Raw genomic sequence first — 21,799 nt, 5'->3', positions numbered from 1 at the left:
TGTTGCTGATGGAGCGCTCCCCCAGCCTAACCCTACTGTGAGATTGGGGAAGTGGAAAGCCACAGCAAGAAGAAGCAGAAACATTCACTGTCTGCACACAACCTTTAACAAGCTCGGTATGTGCATGCACAGTATTGTGACTGCTAGCCCCACCCTATGCCAATGCATGCTTAACCCCAGTTCAGCACACAGTCTATATAAAAACTATAAACTTGTAGACTGTCCATACAATTGGGAACACTGTATTCCAAGAGTTCCCAGCTGCCTAAAAATGCAGTTTGTACGCATATAGGATCTGTGGCAACATTTGTAAAAACATCTATAAGCAGGGACAAGGCTAGCAGGTATGATCCCCACTCTTGCCTCTCCACATGCCGCCTTACAGACATTGATCATATTGCAGCATTGTGACATAATCTCCATTTTGTTTGCTATCTTGTGACTGCAAGCATGAACAATGTCTATACCAAATGTTTCCAGAGCTGGAACCTCTGAAGGACAAGGTAGTCTATTTGTATATGTCACAGAACTAGGATACATTTGCAGGGACCACACCCTAGCCAAGTACAGGACTACTGAGATTAGTGGAGGAAATCAACCACTGACATCACTGTAGAGAGAAGAGGGAATGATGCTCCAGCTGCAACCCCCTCTGCAATACAGATACAACAGTGCATGACTGCTCCATGACAGTGATGCAGCAGCACAAGACTGTACATCATTGCCAAAACATGCTGAATTCTCTCCTCTCACTGATCTCATTGTTTGCCATGGCATCTTACATAGGAGCAAAAAAAAAATTCTCTTTAAAACACCTTTTATTTTTTTCCCTTTTTCCCTTTTTTTACTTTTGGTATGGGACAGGTATTGCTTTGGTGGGTAGCTGGTGGTTGACTTACAGAATTATGGTTTTACATATTCTGTTTAAATCAGTAATTTTTCTGCCGTGAGTACTTCTTTATTATTTTTGACAAGTATTTTATTCATAGTAAGGTTCTCTATGTGATATTTTGCATCTACACTGTGATAAGGGAAATGGATTTTGTTGATTGGATACACTATTTTCTGGATTTATGTTTAACATATCATGGAATGTTAAGGGCATGAGGGATGCTACTAAGTGTTAAAAGGTTATCTCTAAAAAGGTTATCTCTTAATACTGATGTGGCTTTTTTACAAAAGACATATAACGGCAAGTGATAACAATAAAGTGTTTCATGCATGGTCACTTTAAATTGGCCATTCTGAGCATTTGCTCCGATCGACCTGGTGTCTTGCTTTCATTATAGATGAAAGAGAAAGCATCGGTGTAGTTTTGGGCTTTAAGGGGGAGTCACAATACATGCCATTTTTTTTTTAATTTCGTGCCTGCGTAATAACATTGCAACATTACTACATCTGCTGTCCATCATTCCCCTCCTCTTCCAAGTGCTGACAATTGTTAATTTGACAATACTGCGCCCACAAAAATTGCTTTGGCAAGGATTGGCAGGGGACTTTTGGGTGGTGGAGGCTTCAGGCTTGGCAGCAGAGGCAGTTGTAGGCTTGGCACATTCCCCTGCCCTTGTGGGCTGCCAATGATAATGCGCTTTGGCACTGTGCTGGCTGGGGGCAGTTTCTTCACCCCACCTGGCTGGGGGCAGTTTCTTCACCCCACCTCCCACCGTCTGCCCATAATTTGCCTATCAGCCTGCCTGAAAATCGCACCAAGTCAGTGGGTACTCTCGGGCAGCTCCATGGAAATTTTTTTGCCCCAGTAATGTAACGCTGCAGCGTTTCGACTTCTATGTCAGAAAAAAATGGTAGAAGATTGTAGTCACTAACACAACAAGCTCACTTGAGTTGGGTCCACTTAAGCATATTAATCTGGTGATTAATGCTGCAGTGTTACTGTGCTTTCGTTAAAAAAATGGCGAGAAAAAGGTTTCAGGAGCTGAGGATGGTGGGTGTGGTTCAGACAGACCAATCAGCTCCCATGAAGAGGTGTGGAGAAGCAGTACGGGAGTATTTGATTCTTCATGGACAGAACACGCGCTGGCAGCAGCTGGACAGTGACTTAAAAAAAAAAACAATGTGCACAGGGGGGAAATGTGGAAAAGACGGACAAAACCCGTTTCTGCTTCCCATGAATCCCTTACAGGTGCAGAACTCGGGAGAACATGGGACGCAGAATAGATTCTGAAATGCTGTAAAGTGGTCATGCATAAAACACCTAAGTTGTGTAGATAATGGGCTGGAGAGATATGTTACAGGTAGTCTACTCAATCTAATGGTGTTGCTATATTGATACATAAATGTGTCTTTTTTGAGGTTTTAAGAAGTGTTAACAGACCCAAATGGTCAGCTCTGATTCCATTATGGTTATGATTAACATATATGGCCCAAATGTGAATGAGCTGCTGTAGTAGAGTAGTTAAGTGGTTTGAATGCAAATCAGCACTCTACTGGTTCAAATCCCTCTACTGCCATGAGCTCAATAGGCGGCCTTTGGTAAGTCACTCCTCTCAGCCCCAGTTCTCCAGCTGTATTGTGGGGATAATAATAACACTGACTTGTTCACCACTCTGGGTGAGGCACTAATCTGTCTAGAAGAGCAATATATAAGCACAGTTATTATTATTTATTATTATTCTCCAGATATGTTTCATCAGTGTTTCAATAACTTGGTAAAACTTACATACGGTTATTTGTTAGCGGGGGGAGATTTTTAATGAAAACTAGATAACAGTATATCACCATGTAAAGAATATTCATTGGTGAGATCTACACTAAAAGACTATATGGCTGATTTAGGTTTGATTGATCCTTGATGTGTTACACTCAAAGGACAGAAATTATACTTTTGTTTCTTTTTGAATCATAATTATTTTCAACTAGATTATTTCCTTGTTTCAGCTGTGTTGATGCCTCAGATTACAGCCTATGATACAGATGTAACTGTTATTTCTGATTATGCTCCCAAAGTCCTCCAGTTTCCATATTGGGTTAAACCACCCAGTTTATGGTGTCTTAATGTTTCTCTTCTCAATGATGATAAAACACAGATGATAGCAGAGCTTGCAGAGTATTTTAAATACTAACCAAGGAACTGCTACTACTTGTGCTATTGAATGGGAAGATTATAAAGCTTTCATTAGAGGAAGGATTATTGCATATGTTTCTCATAAGAAGACGCTTAGAGAAAGGAAAGACATCATGAAAAATACGCAGAAACATTTGTTAAGTCAATTTGCTACATCTCCCACTCCAGACCTCTACTGACAGTTGCAAAAGGTTGAATAAGTCTCCCACTCCAGACCTCTATTGACAGTTGCAAAAGGTTGAACAAGTTGAATAACATATTGTCAGTGAAAGCCAAATATACTTTGACATGTTAGAGCCAGTCATATTGGGAAAGAGGAGAGAGAACAGGCAAATTATTAGCTCATCATTTAAAGTAGCAAAAGAACAAGAATTATATTCCTTTAAGGATGAAAAAAATGTAATGTACACTACCTCTACTGAAATAAATTTCCAAAATTTCCAAAGTTTTATTTTAAATTGTACAGTAAGGGCAAAGAACCATTAGAAAAGATTGGCAACAACTGAGGGGACCAATCAGTGTGTGCCCCCATGGTGGTCAGGCCCCCCTCCGTGCACCCAATCAGCTCTGCCATGAGGTCTTGAGGCAGGAGAGAGTGCTCACAGTGGCAGGACACAAGTGCACTGGGGGAACTTTGAGGAAATCAGGGAGTACTTTGCACTCCCTCAAGGAAAGAAGAGCTAAGTCCAGAATGTCTGACTAACAACTTCCACCCAAGTCTCGTTGCAGGTTATCTGACTCCAGAGTCCCGGCTCAGGAAGGGGTGAGGGAGCACTGACAAGGAAGAAGGTGCTGGGGTGGCGGCCACTCCAGCTCACTCATTTGTGCCAGCTTGCCCCCTCACCTGCACCCTCTCAAACGCCAGCCTCTGCAGGTGAGGCTCGCCTGTGAGGCAGGAGCAGCACCGCCTACCTGCATGCCATGGAGGCAGCTGCCCAGGGAACTCTGTTCAGACTCCCTCAGTTGGAGCTCCTCCCAGAAGAGAAGGAAGTGTGGCCGTAGGTTGAGGTGACTGGGTATTCATAACTCCCAATTGATGGCGGGGCCTGAGCCCCTTGATGGTCTCCCTCAGAGGATCAGACCATTCTGATACAGAGTACTTTCTCTCCAGAGGGTCATGCATTACCTGATTGCAGGTTGCACCTGTGACACTATAATTGCCGCCGCTCCAAACCATGGAACCCTCTCAGAATGTAGAAGACTGGATTGGGGCTTGGACAGGGTTTGGTCCCTAGCCACATGTCTGTTTTCCTTGCAGGCAGGTCGCATCAGGGAGATCAAGGAGAATGGCTGTTCCAGCCCCCAGTGATCCTCCTCAAGTGCCATTCAGGTCCAGCCCAGGGAGCAGTTCCCCAACTCAGCCTGCATTTCAACCTTGCTCCTGTGATGGCTTCACGAGGATTTTGGAGCTCTGACTGCTGCACAAACTGCCTATGCTCCATTTCCAGCCGAGGGACATTGGCCAGACCAAGGGATGATAGGGAGCCTATGACACTGGATGTCTTAAGTGGCCTTAGTGTGGTATGGGGATCAGTGTGCTGCTCTGGTTATGAGACGGCTCTATTTCATGCAGCTGTGCTGACAGCCTTTTGGAGGAGCTCTTAGAATAAGTGAATTGGTAGCCCACTTCATTAAGGATGTGTCTGGGAGGGCCTTAATGGCCTCGGATGTAAAGTTTGTGGGGGATAATATCACTTTAAGGATTAGGCGTTGCAAGACGGATCAGTTACAGTGGGGGTCAGTTATTCAGCTGGGTCCTTCTGCGGACATAAGAGTTGTGCCCAGTCTCAGCTCTGAAGCAATACATTGCACTTTGGGGGGATGACAGGGGGGTTATTGTTTCATCACATTGACGGAGCCCCCTTGACTAAATACCAGTTCTGGACAGTTACTGGACGGGCTCTTACAAAATTGGGTCTGCAGAATATTAAATTTGGCACCCATTCCTTTAGGATTGGGGCAGTCTCGACAGCTGCAGCCATGGGCTACCCTAGTCAGGTTATCCAGTGGGTGGGCCCATGGAGGTCCAAGGCTGATCGGTCATACATTCACCCACTGGGCGCTGGGAACCTCAACTGACTTGTTTTTTCTTTAGGTGCTGTGTTTCGCCGTAGAAGGCTGCAGATCCTTATATGCGGATACAGCATGGTTTTTTGGGCGGCCCACCAAGCCAAGAGGACAGCAATTGGGTCACAGCTTGGGTTAAGTGAGTGGGCCATGGTGGAGTGGCAGGGTCGCCAGGGCCTAAGGTGTCCAGGGCTCCTGCCTTTGCTGTTTGAGGGGAGGAGTGGTCCTCTGCCTGACATATTGGTCATTCACCTGGGAGGTAATGACCTTGGGCTTGTAAAGGGTAAGGCCCTTACTTTGCAGGCGCAGGCTGACTTGCAGTGGATTAGCAAGCAGTGGCCTGGCATCTTACTCATTTGTTCGGAGATACTTCAGCACTGGGTATGGCATGACGCTTTGGACCCCAAAGGGATAGAAGGGGCTAGGCTCAGGGCCAACAGGGCCCTCCAGTTAGTTTGGGGAAGGGGTGTGGCATTCATCTTCCCCATCCCAGGATTAAGGCACGTTTGGCCGACCTCTACAGAGGCGATGGGGGCCACCTTTCGGTGGAAGGCAACAACATATTTTTAGATGACATAAGGCAAGGGCTGCATCTTACATTAAGTCACCTGTGGGGCATGAAGGCCTGAGCAGAGGCTTGACCTTAGCATTGGCAGGATTTAGTTGGGGGGGGGTGTTAACGGGACGGTGAGTACCCTTGGAACATCCCCATTGGTGGGGATATTAGGAGCCTGTCAGGATCAGCTGGCATGTTTTACAGCAGCCAGTTGAGAGGGCAGGCTGCCTGGTGGGATCCCCTGGACAAGTCCTTCCCTCATGCGCCACAGCGGGGGTGCTTGGAGCTTTAAGGGGGAAACCATCCACCAGGCCGGCTGGATCCCAGCAATACATTTGGATGGCTCACATCCGGGGCAGCGGGTCTCACCCAGACAGGTCAAGGTGCAGTCCAGGGGAGTGACCCCAGGGCTTGACCTGTACCACTGGTTAGGTTCTTGCCCGGTTTTAGTTGTTGCAGTTCATGTCGTTGCCATAAAATAAAAAGTGGCCCTTTATTGCCCAATTCTTTTGTCTGCCTCTTTATTCCAACTTGGGGGGGGGGGCCAAAACCACACACAACGCATATAGAAGGCTACCTAAGAAAGTCAGAGAGGAAAAGGGAAGAAAGCAGCTTAGGGAGGGCAATAATTACTAGTCTTGAAGATAAGAGGTTCATGGAGGAGAAAGCAAAGTGACTAGCATTTCACAAGAGTAGGCTCAACTGAGTTTGGAGGTTTATGGTGGTCCCAACACATAGATCACATGGCTGGGAGTCCAATTATAAAGTAAAATGTTTCCTGGGGCAACTGTGACATTTTGCTACCCAAGACAATGTCTTAATGGTTTGTCTGGAGGTAGAACAATAAGTGGAGAGAACTTTGATGCCTCCTATCTAAGGTAGACTATAGGTGAAAATACTGCTTGATGACCTACTAGATTTGCTGAATAGCTGAATAGCTTTGATTATGGGAAATGGGTGAAGGGAGGTATAGAAAGGTGTTGATGAGCTTAGACAGGGGTTTTATCAGGAAGTTTCATTATCTCTGCATCTCTCCAGGGCATGGAAGCACCATCAGTCAGTCAACCTCCTCTGACTCATGTTCTGGTAATTTTCTAGGCTCCTGCTCCATTGGCATACACTCTGCCTTGGGCCAAGCAGTGCCTTGGACTTATGGCATATGAAGAAGGGGTTTATGATATTCCATCTATAAGCTGCCCTCTCAGCGTGAAGAGGGGGTCTGACTGCTAACACCTGAGCCCCTTTCAGAAGGGGATGGAATGTTGGAGAGAAATGTGGCAGCAATTCAGTTCAGGTCTGCCTCAGTAAGAGAGCAGACAATATCAAGTATAGCACTTGTGGTAGAGTGGTTTAACTCCACCTCTGGGAGAGGTAAGAGTACCCATTTGTGAGATCTTCTCTGGTGACGAGAAGAGTACCACCTGCACATAAATAAATCTCCTTTGATGTTTTGTTGAACCTCCTGCTTCAGTACTCTCTGAACTATGTATTCTTCAAGCACAACACAACATAAAAACCACAATAGCAAACTCAAAGCCTTTACACTCTACCATAAGAACATCTAGCAACTGATAGGAAGGTGCACATTTCAAAACCAATCTAGTTCCCCAAAATTATAGGAGAATGAGAGGGTTCTCTCAGTTGGTAGAAAAGATGTGTCACACAGGTCAAGAATATACATGCACAAAATTATTTATAATTGCACCCAGACACTTCCATGTACAAACACTGAGTCATCCAGGCAAACTGGACAATGCTAGAATACAAAGAAGCCATTTGCTCCTTCACCCCCACAACAGTAATCAAAACATCTCCTTCATAAGTCATTAGCAACAACATGCATTTGATAGATGACGGACAAGGTACAGCTACGTGAAAAGAAGTACAAGAACATGCACGTGCACTATGATTCACACCCAAACACCATAATAAATACTGAACAGTGCTTTAACAATGTTCTTCACCAAAGGTTTCTGAGTAGCAGTAACAGTTGGTTAACTCATTTTGTGTATCAATATTTTCATATTAATTTACCAGGGAAAGTTTCCAATAGTGCAGCTAAGGAGAAGCGTGTCATGTCAGAGTAAGATTTTGCAGTGTCACTGGGGCTTTCTCAATTGCAGATCAACCCGTTAATTGATCAATCACATCAACTAAGTTAATTAAAGATTGCATCCCTAATTATATCTTATTTCAGTGTTAACATTCAGCAGATCTGCAATGATGCAGACAAAATTTATCACTTGCAAAAAGGTTTTGTTCTTTGCTGTCTAACCTAATGATTTCAAATTATCAACGACCAATTAAGTAAATACAATAAAGCAAAAGAGGTTAGTCTCAGTGGATGCTGAGAATCAGTTTGCTGCATTTAAAAAAAATTAAAATGCTGAAGACCACTATGGCCGTTTCCACACTGCTTACCTTCCCTCGGAATGACCCGGACCATCACGCAAAAAATGCGAAAGATTTGTGACGTCATGCAAATCTTGTGCGAGAAAACGTGATCTTCTGTGTTTTTTGCGCAATGTTCCGGGACGTTCCGAGGAAAGGTAAGCAGTGTGGAAACGGCCTATGTTTAAGTGGAAACTTTTATTCAGGGATAATTAAACTGTTCAATTAAACTGTCCAATTCAAACTTAGGTATTCTCTGCACCGACTGGAAAGCAGTTATCCTATACCTTATGGTCTTACCTGAATTACTGTCAGTTACAATCAGTGCTTCTTTCTTTCTTTCAAAAAAAGAGATGCTAGTACTCATGATGTTCAATGCCTTCTGGCCCAAGCCTGCTGGCCAAAAGAGGTGCCAGTACGGCTACTGGTGTATACCACCAGAAAATAAGTCCTGGTTACAACACACAACTTCATCCAGAATTAGAGCAAGTCTCATTTAAATGTACTCAGAGAGAGTGCCTATGGACAAAGTTTAACATAAGCAACCAAAGGAATTAGCTTGTAGGTAGCACTTTCCAGTATAGCCTATTATACAAACATTTGTGAATTCTACTTTTCTCTCCTCTTCTCAAATTGCACATGTATCCATATACCACACTAAGGCCATAAGATGGAATAAAATGATAGCACAACCAGTAGCATTACATGTACATGCAAGCACGTATATTTTCAACACACATGCAAAACCTGTTATTCAATGGCATTTTCAAGGGTAATAGAATCCTTCATGTACAGAAATTATTTGAGGGAGAAAAGATCCATGAGATATTTTGTAGATATTCTTAGATAACCACGTGCATGTAAACAAAACCGAAAACTTAATGCAAATCAATTAAAAGATTTCAAACATCCTCAGTATTCATATCAACTTTTCATGTTAGTTGATTATATACTTTTCCTTTGATAAAACACAAGTTTAAGTAATATTTTTAACAGTGTAATAGCAAACATTTTAAGATTTTATGTTCTTGGCACCTGCCATCACTCCAGATATGACAGCATAAACAACAAAAAAATCCAACAGAAGGTAATATTTCAGTATACATATTCTAATTGTTTGCCTTAAAATGTTTGCAATTCTTTTCCCTACAAATAAAAAGGCTTGTTTGATTTAAAATAATTTGGAAAGCAGCAGTCATTTCTAGAGTATGCCAAGAATGAATTGAGGGAGTGTTTTAAATTATCTGAAATCTGATTGGCATCTAATCCAAAACTTCGCCCAATAGCAAGAAGGTACCTCAGTCCTATTTACTGCATTCAAATAGTACAAGGCAAAACTCTGGGTTTTAAGGCAAAATCTTAGGTGAAAAACTTGTGTGCATCCAAAAGAAAGAATGTTTTCACACGGCCTTCTGTGAACTGAACACAAACCGACGAGTCTGGCACACCTCAATGTTCTTCAAACTGAATACAAAAAGCCAGTGCACAGAGGAACTGAATGAGCGAGTGAGGGAGCAGTGTTCCAGGATAAGGCACAAACTTGCTAATAACTTTTTATAGGATTGTGGGGATTAGTAACAATGTGTCTCCTGCAGTTATATGCAGTCTGAATGAAGCAGGAAAAACTCTCTCTTTTGTACTTTGTGCGGGTTTTTTTTTTAACCTTTTCATTGCACAGAACACAGCCTCTTCCTTTTACAAAAAATGTTTATTTCACTGGGCTTTACTTGAAAACATGAATGATATGCCACTTCTTCTAGTGAATGACAGGCTAACAACTAGGTCTTCTTTAGCTGAGTTGGTTACTCAACTAACAAAGAGGACCATTGAAGTGGAAACAACTTCACCAGCGTGTCACCTTCATTTACCCAGACCTCTCCTAGGGAGCAGTAAACTCATTTTCCAGGTCATAGTAAAAGACAAACACAATCTGTAAGCAGGAATTATTTCAATGGCTTCTAGGGCTGCCAGCCTCCAGGTGGTAGCTGGAGATCGCACACGTATGCACGCGCACACACACACTCAAATACCCATTCTTATTACAAAACTGTCGAAACACTAGCGGGATTAGATTAGATTAAAAATCCATACCTTTATTCATTATATACATCCACTTCCATTCATAAACTACTTGTTAAACTAAAATGAAAAAAATACTTTTTCAAAATCACTAATGCAAATATTATTCATTACTTTGGGATTTGTATTCACGTACCAAAAATCCATGACAATCATCTAATTTAAAGATGATGGTGAATGTTCAGTTGAGCTTCAGAAAGAAGCTACTTTAATAAAAGACATGCAACACTGTATTGTGAACATCTAATTCTTTTGTCTCCAAAGGCCATGGGTCTTCAAAGAATATGCCCTTATAAGAATGATGTATTAACAAGGGAATGATTACTGATGGCTTGCATAACACTTTGCTAATAAGCCACTTTATAAATAAAAATATTATTATTATGGCTACTGAGTGTTTTATTAAAAAATCAGTGTCTTTACTTTCAGCAAGAAAGCTTCTGATTCCTAAATTCCCTTTTTTGATTGCCTTTTGTGAATATATGATACTGTAATTCCTTTGCTCTGAACACTGTATCTACTGAGCACAGCATGAGTAATGGAGAAAAAAATCACAGAGAACTTGTTCAACCTTTGCTGAAAAGGGAGCTTTCATCTTTCATCAATCATTCAAAAGGGAGACTGACTGATCCACTGAATTATTCCCTTTTCCAAATTCTGGATCTCAGAAGGACTTCAGAGTTTTAGATTTTCACAGTATCGGCTTATATTCAGTGATGCATCCAAGGAAAGCACATAGAGGTTTTCCACATTTCTCTCCTGTAACCCCTTTAACCTCCGGAAAAATCATTCCTGGGGTTGCAGGACCTGCACAGAGGGATAACTGTGTGAATGAGGGAGCTGCAGTCAGGAGAGAGAAGTGGGTAAACTTGCCCCTTCTCCCTCTTGCATAAAGGATAGATCTGCTAATTGAAGAGAGAGAGGAAGTGGCAGTTTTACACCCTCTTTCCTCCTCGCTCCTTGTTCAAAAACACACGCTTAATAAAAGTAGAGTTTCAGTTTATAGCTGTCTATAATTATCTTTTTATCTTTAGGGTTATTTGTGACAGAAATCCCCTTGACAGGTTTTAAACTAACGTGAATCAATCTTTATTTCAATGGCTATATTAATGAGAGTTTGTTATTGTAAGGAATTATGTAAATGTGACTGTCATGCAGGAGGAAAGATTACAAAAGAGGAAACAGATTTATTTACTTCATTGCAAGGTTTTAACTCTTGTGTTTAATAGTGGCTGCTGGTTGAATGTTACAGCAACAATGCTGCCTCTCAGTTCTGTTGAGGCAAACCTCTTTTTTCTGTTACAGGGAGTTTCAATACAAGTTAACTCAACTTCCTTCAGAGCTTAAATAACAAACAGTCAAAAAACATAAGACAGTTCCAATTTTAAGAGTTCCTCAAAGTTTCCAGACTCCACAGTCGCAGCAATCCAGGTATGCCTTGTCTAATTCCTTTAGAAGATACACTGAGGGCCAAGCTACACATGACGAATGACACTTGAACAGCAAGTGTATTTCTCCCGGTTCACTTGCCCTCCACTAAATCCACTTGCCGTTCAAGTGTCATTCGTCATGTGTAGCTTGGCCCTCAGTCTGGAATAATACAGCTTTTCCTAAATAACATTAATCAAGTAACCAGTCTGCTCTACTTGGTCCACTGATTCCCTAAGCAGTTAGATCCTCTTCCCTAAAAACAACCATCAGAATCTTCAAATCTCTTGATTTCCCCTCTCCCACTCAGCATTCTAACATTATCTCCCTTCTGATTGGATGTTGCTATGCTCTGCACATTCAAAACTTGGTGCCAGGAGACTGGTACCTGACTAGAAGATGAGTAGGACAACCACCTGTTCATTACACTGTCTAGGTTAAACAGCATAACAGAACTCGGAAGCAATAATAGAATTAATCCATTTTCCAGGATAAGCCTTTAATGAGCACAGTTGTGATATCAAAGTTGCAGAATAGTATCAAGAAAGGGCATTATATAATTGCTGAGACAACCACAGACATCTGTAAATTTGTGTATGCCAAGACAGCACCAGACCATAATTATACAAAGGGCACAACATGAATTATCATAGGATCAGAGATGGTTGTGGGACGGTAGAAAGAAACAGGAAAGCAACCTACTATTTCATTTGAACATACAAACTTTATTTCCCTGCAATTCAGTGCTAATATTTCATCTACAATCCAGAACAGGAACTGCCAAACTCATAAATACATATGAACAAAGCTGCTGTGCTTACATAGCCTGAACATGGAAAAATGCAGGGAAATGATCCCAAATATTTTTGTGCACATTTTTCACTCAGTAGTAAAGACAGTATGCAAACCTAAAGAAAACCCTGAACTGCCGATATCTAAGCTAACACAACCCTAAAATCATCCTAAAATAAAAACCAAATCTTAATGCAACCCGAACTAAAGATCAGACTGAAAACAACTGCTCGCCAGACAAAACTTGGGTGATGGGCTAAAACCAAGAGGGCTAGATATGCACTCTCACAAAGGTAACACAATGAGATAAGGTGGTCTCAAGTAGAGTTGCCAGTCCCCTGCTAGGGGTGGGGGATCCCCCGCTACCACCCTCCACCCCCTGCCCCCACTTAACTGGCCAGCAGGGGGAATGTGCCTCCTGGGGTGTGTTTCTGGGGGTGTATGGCACAGTCCCATGCAGCAGCCTGATCCGGACATGAATTGGGCCCAAATTGGCCTGGATTGGGCCACTGCAGAGTGCAGTAGCACTCCTGCATTCTGCAGTGGCCCTGATCACATTGAATCAGCCCTGATCAGCTACAATTCAGCCCGGATTGGGCCCAAAAACAGTGGAGAAATGGTAACTGCCACGGGGACCTGGCAACTCTAGTCTCAAGTAGTACCTATACCATTAGTTTAGATTACTCAGGTGGGATACTTATTTCAGTTCATAAAATTAGAAGTTAATTAATATAATGTTTTTCTCTGCTTCTTGTTGATTAGAAGGTATATATAGTTTACTGATTCAAACTGGTGAGTTACAATTTTAATATCAAAACATTAAATTTCTTTGAAATTAATACTATGTAACGTCATTAAATATTAGTCTCTAAGTTCTATCTAAGTAACTAATTTGTCATTCCACAGTGTTTTCTAGCTAATAGTAATTGCATAACACACAACATATTCTATGTATGTTTACCAAGTACATTTAGACAGGCATTCAGGAAACTGTGTTTAGGACTGCAACATTAAATGCTTAACAACAGTAATCTTTCTGCAGGTATAGTCCCTTATACATCAGCATCTTACATTTTGTTTCTTTAAGTCCCACCTTCAAAACTTAAAACAGCAGCCATCATAAACTGCACTATCAATGATATAAAGAAGAAGTAAAATTCTGAATTAGGGTCTCCATATTTTATAATTTTATGATTTTACAACTGTAACATAACATTTAAGCCAGTCTGGTTTAGTGGTTAAGAGTGGCAGGACTCTAATCTGGAGAGCTGGGTTTGATTCCCCATGCCTCCACTTGAAGCCAGCTGGGTGACCATGAGTCAGTCACAACTCTCTCACACAGCCCCACCCACTTCACAGGGTGACTGTTGTGAGGATAATAATAACACACTTTGTAAACCACTCTGAGTGTGGCATTTAAGTTGTCCTGAAAGGTGGTATAGAAATTGAATGTTGTTGTTATTTTTCATCACTTCATTAATAAGTTCTGAGCTAAAGATAATAATCCCAACCAGGGCTTTTTTTCTGGGAAAAGATGTGGCGGAATTCAGTGGGTTGCCCTCAGAGAAAATGGTCACATGGCCGGTGGCCCCGCCCCTTGATTTCCAGACAGAGGGGAGTTTAGATTGCCCTCCGCAGAGGGCAATCTACTCTCCCTTCTGTCTAGAGATCAGGGGGTGGGGCCACCAGCCATGTGACCATTTTCAAGTAGTTCCGGAACTCCGTTCCACCGCGTTCCTGCTGAAAAAAAAGCCCTGATCCCAACCCATCTAAAATTACCCATGACTAACTTCCATTGAAACTAGTGGAACAAATTAGTGGTGACAACAAGTTTTAGCTTAATGGTTTACATAAATATAAGAACTTATTTCCCCAGTGCAAAAGTTTCCTTGGTAATGTTAACTGCTACTTAGTTTAACTGCGACTTAGTTTATCAAGGCTATGATTAAATAACTTGAAATGGTTACTTCCTAATTTTCATATGATCTGCATGAATTGTCTGCAAAAATAGTTTCCAACGGAACTTACATCATTCAAGGCTATTTTTTAAAACAACTTTTGGTTGCTCCATATGATTTTAATTTACCAAGAATACTGATAAGTTTAGAATAAAAGTGTAGGTATACTTACTCCCAAAATTCCATGACTGGAGAAGTAGCATTTTGCAGAAACTGATGAGTGCAGTTACTCATGTTAAGTTTTTGAAATTCCACACAATGTTCTACAAAAGAACCAAAAATCAAATTGCTGTGACATTGATTTTAAATTTGAAGCTGCTGTTAAAAGCAAAGTTCTTTGATTATTAATTCACACTGGACCTATTCAAAAGATGTTCACCGAGTATTTTTTGTTTGTTTGTTTGTACTGTTAAAACTGAAAGAGCCGACCCAGTTTCTGAGGCAGAAGAAATAAACTTTGAGTTGTTCTGATTGCTAGGGAGTTAAAACATGCATGGCTTCAATCGGCTGACTGCAGTTCAATTCCCATGGACTATAGGTGGCTTGGGAATCATTTTCTACCACCAGCTACTTAACAATGATCTTAACATGGCAAGTAAAAAAGCTACCATTTGGCATGCATCTCTGGCATTAGAGAAACAGTGGAAACAGATCAAAGTGGTCATCCATTGTTAAGCTAACACGTATTAGCTGGCCAGTGTTCAACACTGGCTAAGTTTTCCTACACGGATGCCAAGAATAACATTGAATCTTTATCATTTGTGATGGACCAGATGCAAGACTGCAATTTACCCCCAAATATCCATAGATTTGAACAATGAACATAAGCACACATACAGCGATTTCAGTTTATAACTTAAGTTATGGGGGGTACAGATACAAGGGATATCAAAGACATGTAATTTAAGACAATCTGCTCTCTTTCGAGTTTAATGTATTAACTCAATTAGGTTCAGAGAGAAAAGATTATATATTTTAACATGTTTTATACCACATCAAAATCTATAGGATAGTCAATTATTGCATGCTGTCTGCCACAAGGGCTTTTCTTCCATTCTATTCCTACTGTAGTCTAATGCCTCCAAATGGCATTCTATTAGGGCTACTGGTATAGAGTGGTTCCCCCATCTACTCCTGCCATTGCACAAACAGAAGCACTTTGTGTATCCAGGGCCGGTGCCAGTGTTTCTGGAGCCTGAGGCAGCATCAGGGCTGTTGTTCCCCCACGCACATGTGCACCTAGACTGCGTGATGACATCACTGTGTGTGATGTCACACGCAGGGCATACCACTGGAATGGTGTGCATGCGTCCTCCCAGCCCTCCGGCTCAGTTGCTCCACGCACCACCCCGGGCGCCTGCCACACCTTGCCCGCAGTTGTGTGCCAGCTGCGGCAGCAGCAGCACAGGGCAACTGAGTGGGAGGGCTGGGAGGCTGCCCACTCAGTTGCCCTGCGCTGCCACCGCCAGCATGTGCTCCTGGCCTGGCACAGCAGCTGTGAGCCAGGCGCGGCAGGCGGCCGGGGCAGCGCACGTGTGTCCTCCCAGCCTTCTGGCTCAGTTGCTCCACATGCTGCCCTGGACACCTGCCACACCTGGCTCACAGCTGTATGGTGGCGGCAGCAGCAGCACGGAGCAATTGAGCTCCATGGTGTGCACCCCTGCCCCATCCCCAGTGCCCCCTCCTGCACCTTAGTGCTCGAGGTCGCTGCCAGTCCGGCCTCAATGGACATGCCGGCCCTGTGTGTACCAGAGCACTGAGCCAATCTAGACCCTAGCTATTACTCCTTCCTATACAATTATACAAATTTTTAAAGAAGGAGCATATGAATAATGAGAACAACATAGCAACATTACATCATAACTGGTGAGATTCACTACTGATATTAATAATAATAATATAAAATTCGATTTATATACTGCCCTTCAGGACAACTTAATGCCCACTCAGAGTGGTTTACAAAGTGTTATTATTACCCCACAACAATCACCCTGTGAGGTGGGTGGAGCTGAGACAGCTCCAGAGAACTCGCCCAAGGTCACCCAGCTGGCTTTGTGGAGGTGTGGGGAATTAAACCCGGCTCTCCAGATTAGAGTCCCATGCTCTTAACCACTACACCAAACTGGCTTTCTATTTCTTTAAAAATGTAAGTTGCACTAAACTTCTTTAAATAATGTAAAACTACACTGAAAAAAGGTGAGAAGTCGGAGGCCCGACACTTAGCTTATTGCTTCCCAGCCGGCGCAATGATGTCACTTCCAGGAAGTGACTGTCACTTGCCACCCTGGGAGTGCTCCCACACTCCCAAGGGAGCCAAATCGGTCATGTGCCACTCTGGGAGCCAAATCGGGCCCAATTTAGGCCCAAATTGCCCAATTGGCTGCTGTGGAGCACGGGAGTACTGCCATGTTCCACAGCAGCATAATTTGGGCCAAATTCTGGCCAAATCCGGCCCACATCAGGTTGCTGCAGCACCCAGGGTGTGCCATGCCCCTGTTGGCCAGGTAAAGGGGGGGCAGGGGGTGAGGGTGGGAGTAGTCCCCCCTGGCAGGGGACTGGCAGTCCCCCCCCCCGGCAGGGGACTGGCATCCCTAAGCAGCATACATGCTTCTCCTCACCTTCACTACCACCTTAAGTGGTAAGGCTAAGCAATGGTAACTGGTCCCCACAGCTGGATTTACACAAAAGCTAAGCTACACTTTTAAGACATCAGATTCTGAGGAGCCTCTAAATCATTAGATTTCAGTGTTAGAATAATACATAATTTTGCAATGCTATGGGGTCTCCAAACATTGCCACAGTTATGACCTCATGCAGAAATTTCACAACAATGTTTCTCTAATAGTTTGAGCTACATGAATATTATTCCATATTGTAACTGCTTTGAAAAAAGCAGTGAAACAGGATAAATGAACCAGACAACCCATTAGCTAGTCACAGCTGATTGTCTTTTGGGCTCTACAAAGAAAGAAATAATCAGCAAAAAATGTACAACAGCAGCTTGGGAACTGTAACTGGACTTTTATATGATCCACTGAAGATTCTGAGGGAAATATGGATATCTAAATATGTGTATTTCTTAGCATGCTGTTTTGAATTTTGGGACTGTAAAAGTTTATGGACTAGTGCAATATTGATTTATTAATATATTTATGAATTGTATTTATGAAATGTATTTATCGTATGTCAAGCACTAGCATTTTATTGTTACAGAGGAATTCATTGTAAAGTGAGTTGCATACTGATTTGGAGGTTGTGTATTTTCACAAATGTGTATTTTGGACATATGACTTGTACTCATAAAATAAAACACTTTTGTAGTAATTATATTATTGAAGGTTACGTGGCATTGATTTAGACCTCTTAAGTATGCTTTCATGATTGTTGTTTTTCCCACAGTTAAGACCTCAGCATGCCTTAATCTGGACCTGACTGGTCCAAAGTCACTCAGTGAGTTTCGTAGGAATTTAAACACAGGATGCCTCAGTCCCAATCCATTACTCCCAATCCATTACCCTATCAAGCTAATTTTCCACTCCCTTTTTGTGTTTTTTTTCCCCCCATCTATGGTCACCTACTCTCAACACTCCAGACCGCCTATCTTGACTTTGTTTGGCTTGGCTTCACCACTTTCAGGACTGGCACAAAGAATCACACTGCTGCTCTTACTTGCACACGTTCAATTAAGTAAATATTTTCACTGTGCCCATACCTGTATTCCATTCATGCCCACAAGTTGCCCAAGGAAGCTCTGTGGTAAAGCAGTTAAACAGATAAAAGATAGCCCATGCTAGAATGATGATGTAGTAAACATTCAAATGTGCCTCAATAACCTGGGTAGCATATCCAATACCTGTAAAGAACAAAGACGTGGACTCAATTAGATCTTAAAACTTTTTTAAAAGGAATGCAAATCAAAAACTAGTTCCAGAGGAGTTATCTGTGTTAGTCTGTAGTCACAAAATAGTAAAGAGTCCAGTAGCATTTGACTAAGAGAACTGTGGTTCTCAAAAACTAGTTGTTTGTTCAAATTTTAACTCTAAATCTTTCTTGTTCTATTACACTAAGCAGAATTACACTCTTGTGTATGTGTCCGCTGAAGTCTGAGGAGCTTAGAATGGAATAACTGCTTGGAATGGAGAGTGCTCTCAAGTCATAGCTAACTTATCCCTGGCAGGATTTTCAAAGGAAAAGACTAACAGAGGTGGTTTTCCATTACCTGCTTTGGCAACCCTGTTCTTCGTTGGAGGTTTCCCATCTAATAACTAACCAAGACTGACCCTGCTTAGCTTCTGAGATTGACGAGTGTAATAAAATCATGCTCGGCTATTCAGATCAGAACCTAACTTTGCTTAGGATTGTGCTATCAGACACATTTCTAGCCCTTGTCAGTGGGGGAAAAATGAAAATATAATCATAACATATATACACAATACTTAAAGAAGGAAAATGATTGTCTGGGTTTCTTTGAATTAATGGGGTAAATTGGGCTTTAGGAGAGGGAAAGTCAGGGGTTAATAAGAGGGCAACAAAATGGATTAAGTGGTGATGGTGCTGGAGGCTAGGCTAGTTTTACCAATCCTTGGGGGACACCTGGAGTTCTCTGGGAATTATAACTGATCTCTTGATTACAAAGCTCAGTTGCCTTGAAAAAATATGGCATCTTTGGAAGGCAGATTCTACAGCAACACATCCCCCCAAAGTCCCTCCTCAAACTTGGCTCTCCTCAGGCACTCCCCACAAATATCCAGGAATTTCCCAAGCTGGAGTTGGTAATCCTAGGCTAGGCATGCTGAAGAATGGAAAGAGATACATAGTGGAGTAAAAAATACCAAAAATCTTACAAAGAGATAACAAGAATCGTACTAAATGTGTTATTTTTTCCTAGCTTCTCCATCTGCATCAGTAACATCATCTCAGTCATCCTGAAATAGGTATGCCAATATCACTGTACCTTATTACAAGGAAAAGAATCACAGACTGAGAGTATGGGTTGCCTGAGGCTATTAATTGCATTTATAGCTCAAGTGTTTTTTAACTGGGAACATTTATTTATTTTATTTTGTTTGATTTATATCCCGCCCTTCCCGCCAGTGGGCTCAGGGCGGGTCACAGCATCATAAAAACCACAATTAAATACAATAAATAGTTAAAATCATTAAAAAAATAATAAAATCCATCAAGGCTCAAAGCTCATAATCTTGCAGTGCACTCTTAAGCAGTTACATCCTCCTAAGCCCACTGACTTTGATGGACTTAAAAAAATGTAAACTTTATTTAGGATAGCACTACTGATCATGTCTCTGCACTAATGGGATAATGCAGAGCAGAGTCACCTGGGCTCAGGAGCACATGGTCTGCAGCTGCTAGAGGAGGTAAGGGCTTTTTGCCTTTCTTGGCTGTGGTGGGTTAAGCTGAGAAGCTAAGGGTGGTCCTCTCTAGCTTTGGGGCTTTTTGTGTGTAGTTTTGTGTTGATTTGAGTGTAGTTTTGAGGCTGAGTGTGTTTGGGCTTGATTGTGTTTGAGGGTGAGTGTGTTTGTAAGGCTGCTGAGGGTTGCTGGAGTACAAGCCACACACCCCCTTTGTGCTCACCTCCTGTGCTTAGCAGGAAGTGACCTTTTGCATTGAAAAGGCAACTGCTGGGCAGGGGCGCGAGCCCTTGGCGCGAGCCGAAGGGCGAGAGCTAAAGGGCTCTTGGCCTGTGGCTCTTAGCCAGGGGATCATAGCCGTTTTCTTTCCTCTTAGTGTGTTATTCCTAAAACAGAATAATGAAGTCAGAATGCCAGCAGGGGGTTGGGGGCTTTCCAGTGTATTGCACTGAGTGTCACATGTATGACTATCTGCCTTCTGGTCAGAAGTCCTGGATGTGTGCTCGCTGCAAGGAGCTCCTGGTTCTCAGGGAACGAGTACGTACCCTTGAGGCCAAGGTGGCTGACCTGGAGAAGCGGAGACAGTTAGATAGGCACGAGGACAAGATTCTCAGGGACAGGATAGATGTGTCCCACTCTAAAAATGGCAGCGTTCTTGTTGTCAAGGAGAATGAGGATCTTGTGGAATCGGGGCACCGTACTGAGGATAAGGGGAACATGTCCTCAGAAGGGACCTCTTCTTCAGTTGGTGAGCAGGTTTCCTTTCGCATCAAGGAACCATCCCTGGGTGGGGTGGGAGGGAGGCTCTTGGTAGTTGGTGATTCGATCCTTAGACAAGTAGATAGCTGGGTGGCACAACCGCGTTCTGACCGTATGGTGACTTGCCTGCCTGGTGCGAAGGTAGCGGACATTACACGTGTTATAGATAGGCTGGTAGATAGTGCTGGGGAGGAGTCAGCGGTCGTGGTCCATGTTGGAACCAACGATGTTGGGAAATGCAGTCGTGAGGTCTTGGAACAAAAATTTAGGCTGTTAGGCAGGAGACTCAAGGCCAGGACCTCCAAGGTAGCCTTCTCAGAAGTGCTACCTGTTCCACGCGCAGGGCCAGAGAGAGAAACGCAGATCAGGAGTCTCAATGCGTGGATGAGACGATGGTGTAGGGAGGAAGGGTTCAAGTTTGTTAGGCACTGGGATTCTTTTTGGGACAAGCGGGAGCTGTACAAGAGAGACGGTCTCCACTTGTCCCGAGAAGGAACCCGGCTGCTGGCACTTAAAATCAAAAAGGTGGCAGAGCAGTTTTTAAACTAAATGCTAGGGGAAAGCCGACAAGAGATAAAGTGTCTCTGGTTCAGGATGGTTCATCTCAGAGAGATGAAGGGCTAGGTATAACACTTCTACAGGGAGATAGATTAGAGTTGTCAACTGAGATGGAGACAAACAGTGCAGATGACCTAACTACGTCTCGAGGCAAGGTGTGCCGGGGAAGTTACAGGTGTTTATATACAAATGCTAGAAGTGTCCGAGGTAAAATTGGGGAGCTGGAATGTTTAGTGTTGGGCGAATCCATAGACATTGTGGGCATATCAGAAACTTGGTGGGATGAGGAAAATCAGTGGGACACGGTGATTCCTGGATATAAATTATATCGGAAGGATAGGGAGGGAAGGGTTGGTGGTGGGGTGGCTCTATATGTCAGAGAAGGTATACATTCCAGTAAGATTGAGAAGGTAACTGAATTAGATTCGCTTCTGGAAATGCTATGGGTTGAAATTACGGGCCCAAATGGAAACTTAACTGTGGGAGTTTGTTATCGCCCTCCAGATCAGAAAATAGAGGAGGATTATAAAATGATGACAGGATTAAAGATGGCTGCTAAACAAAAAAACTGTGTTGTAATGGGTGATTTTAACTACCCACACATTGACTGGGCCAATGGGTGTTCGAATCGGGGGAGAGAAAGTGAGTTTCTAGACTGTCTCAATGACTGTGCTATGGAACAGATGGTTACAGAACCTACTAGGGGAGAGGTGATCCTGGATTTGGTCCTCAGTAATGCTGAAGACCTGGTGAGAGATGT

The 21,799-nt window shown here is 42.8% G+C and overlaps 1 protein-coding gene across 1 annotated transcript in view; it reads right to left on the bottom strand.

Moving 5' to 3' along the window:
* The window catches only part of SLC6A11 (solute carrier family 6 member 11), a 184,891-nt gene that overhangs the window by 153,551 nt on the left and 9,541 nt on the right, over positions 1 to 21,799 (bottom strand). Inside the window, exons 4-5 of the mRNA XM_054976982.1 lie at positions 18,066 to 18,206; positions 14,526 to 14,616 (exon numbers count right to left, since the gene is read on the bottom strand). Coding sequence (XP_054832957.1) covers positions 14,526 to 14,616; positions 18,066 to 18,206 — 232 coding nt within the window. The remainder of the gene's footprint in view (positions 1 to 14,525; positions 14,617 to 18,065; positions 18,207 to 21,799) is intronic.

This window comes from Eublepharis macularius, chromosome 4 (assembly GCF_028583425.1).
Source record: "Eublepharis macularius isolate TG4126 chromosome 4, MPM_Emac_v1.0, whole genome shotgun sequence".
In the NCBI taxonomy this organism is placed as follows: Eukaryota; Metazoa; Chordata; class Lepidosauria; order Squamata; family Eublepharidae; genus Eublepharis; species Eublepharis macularius.
Note: the sequence above shows the minus strand (reverse complement) of the source record. Positions and strands in the feature narration are given on the sequence as shown.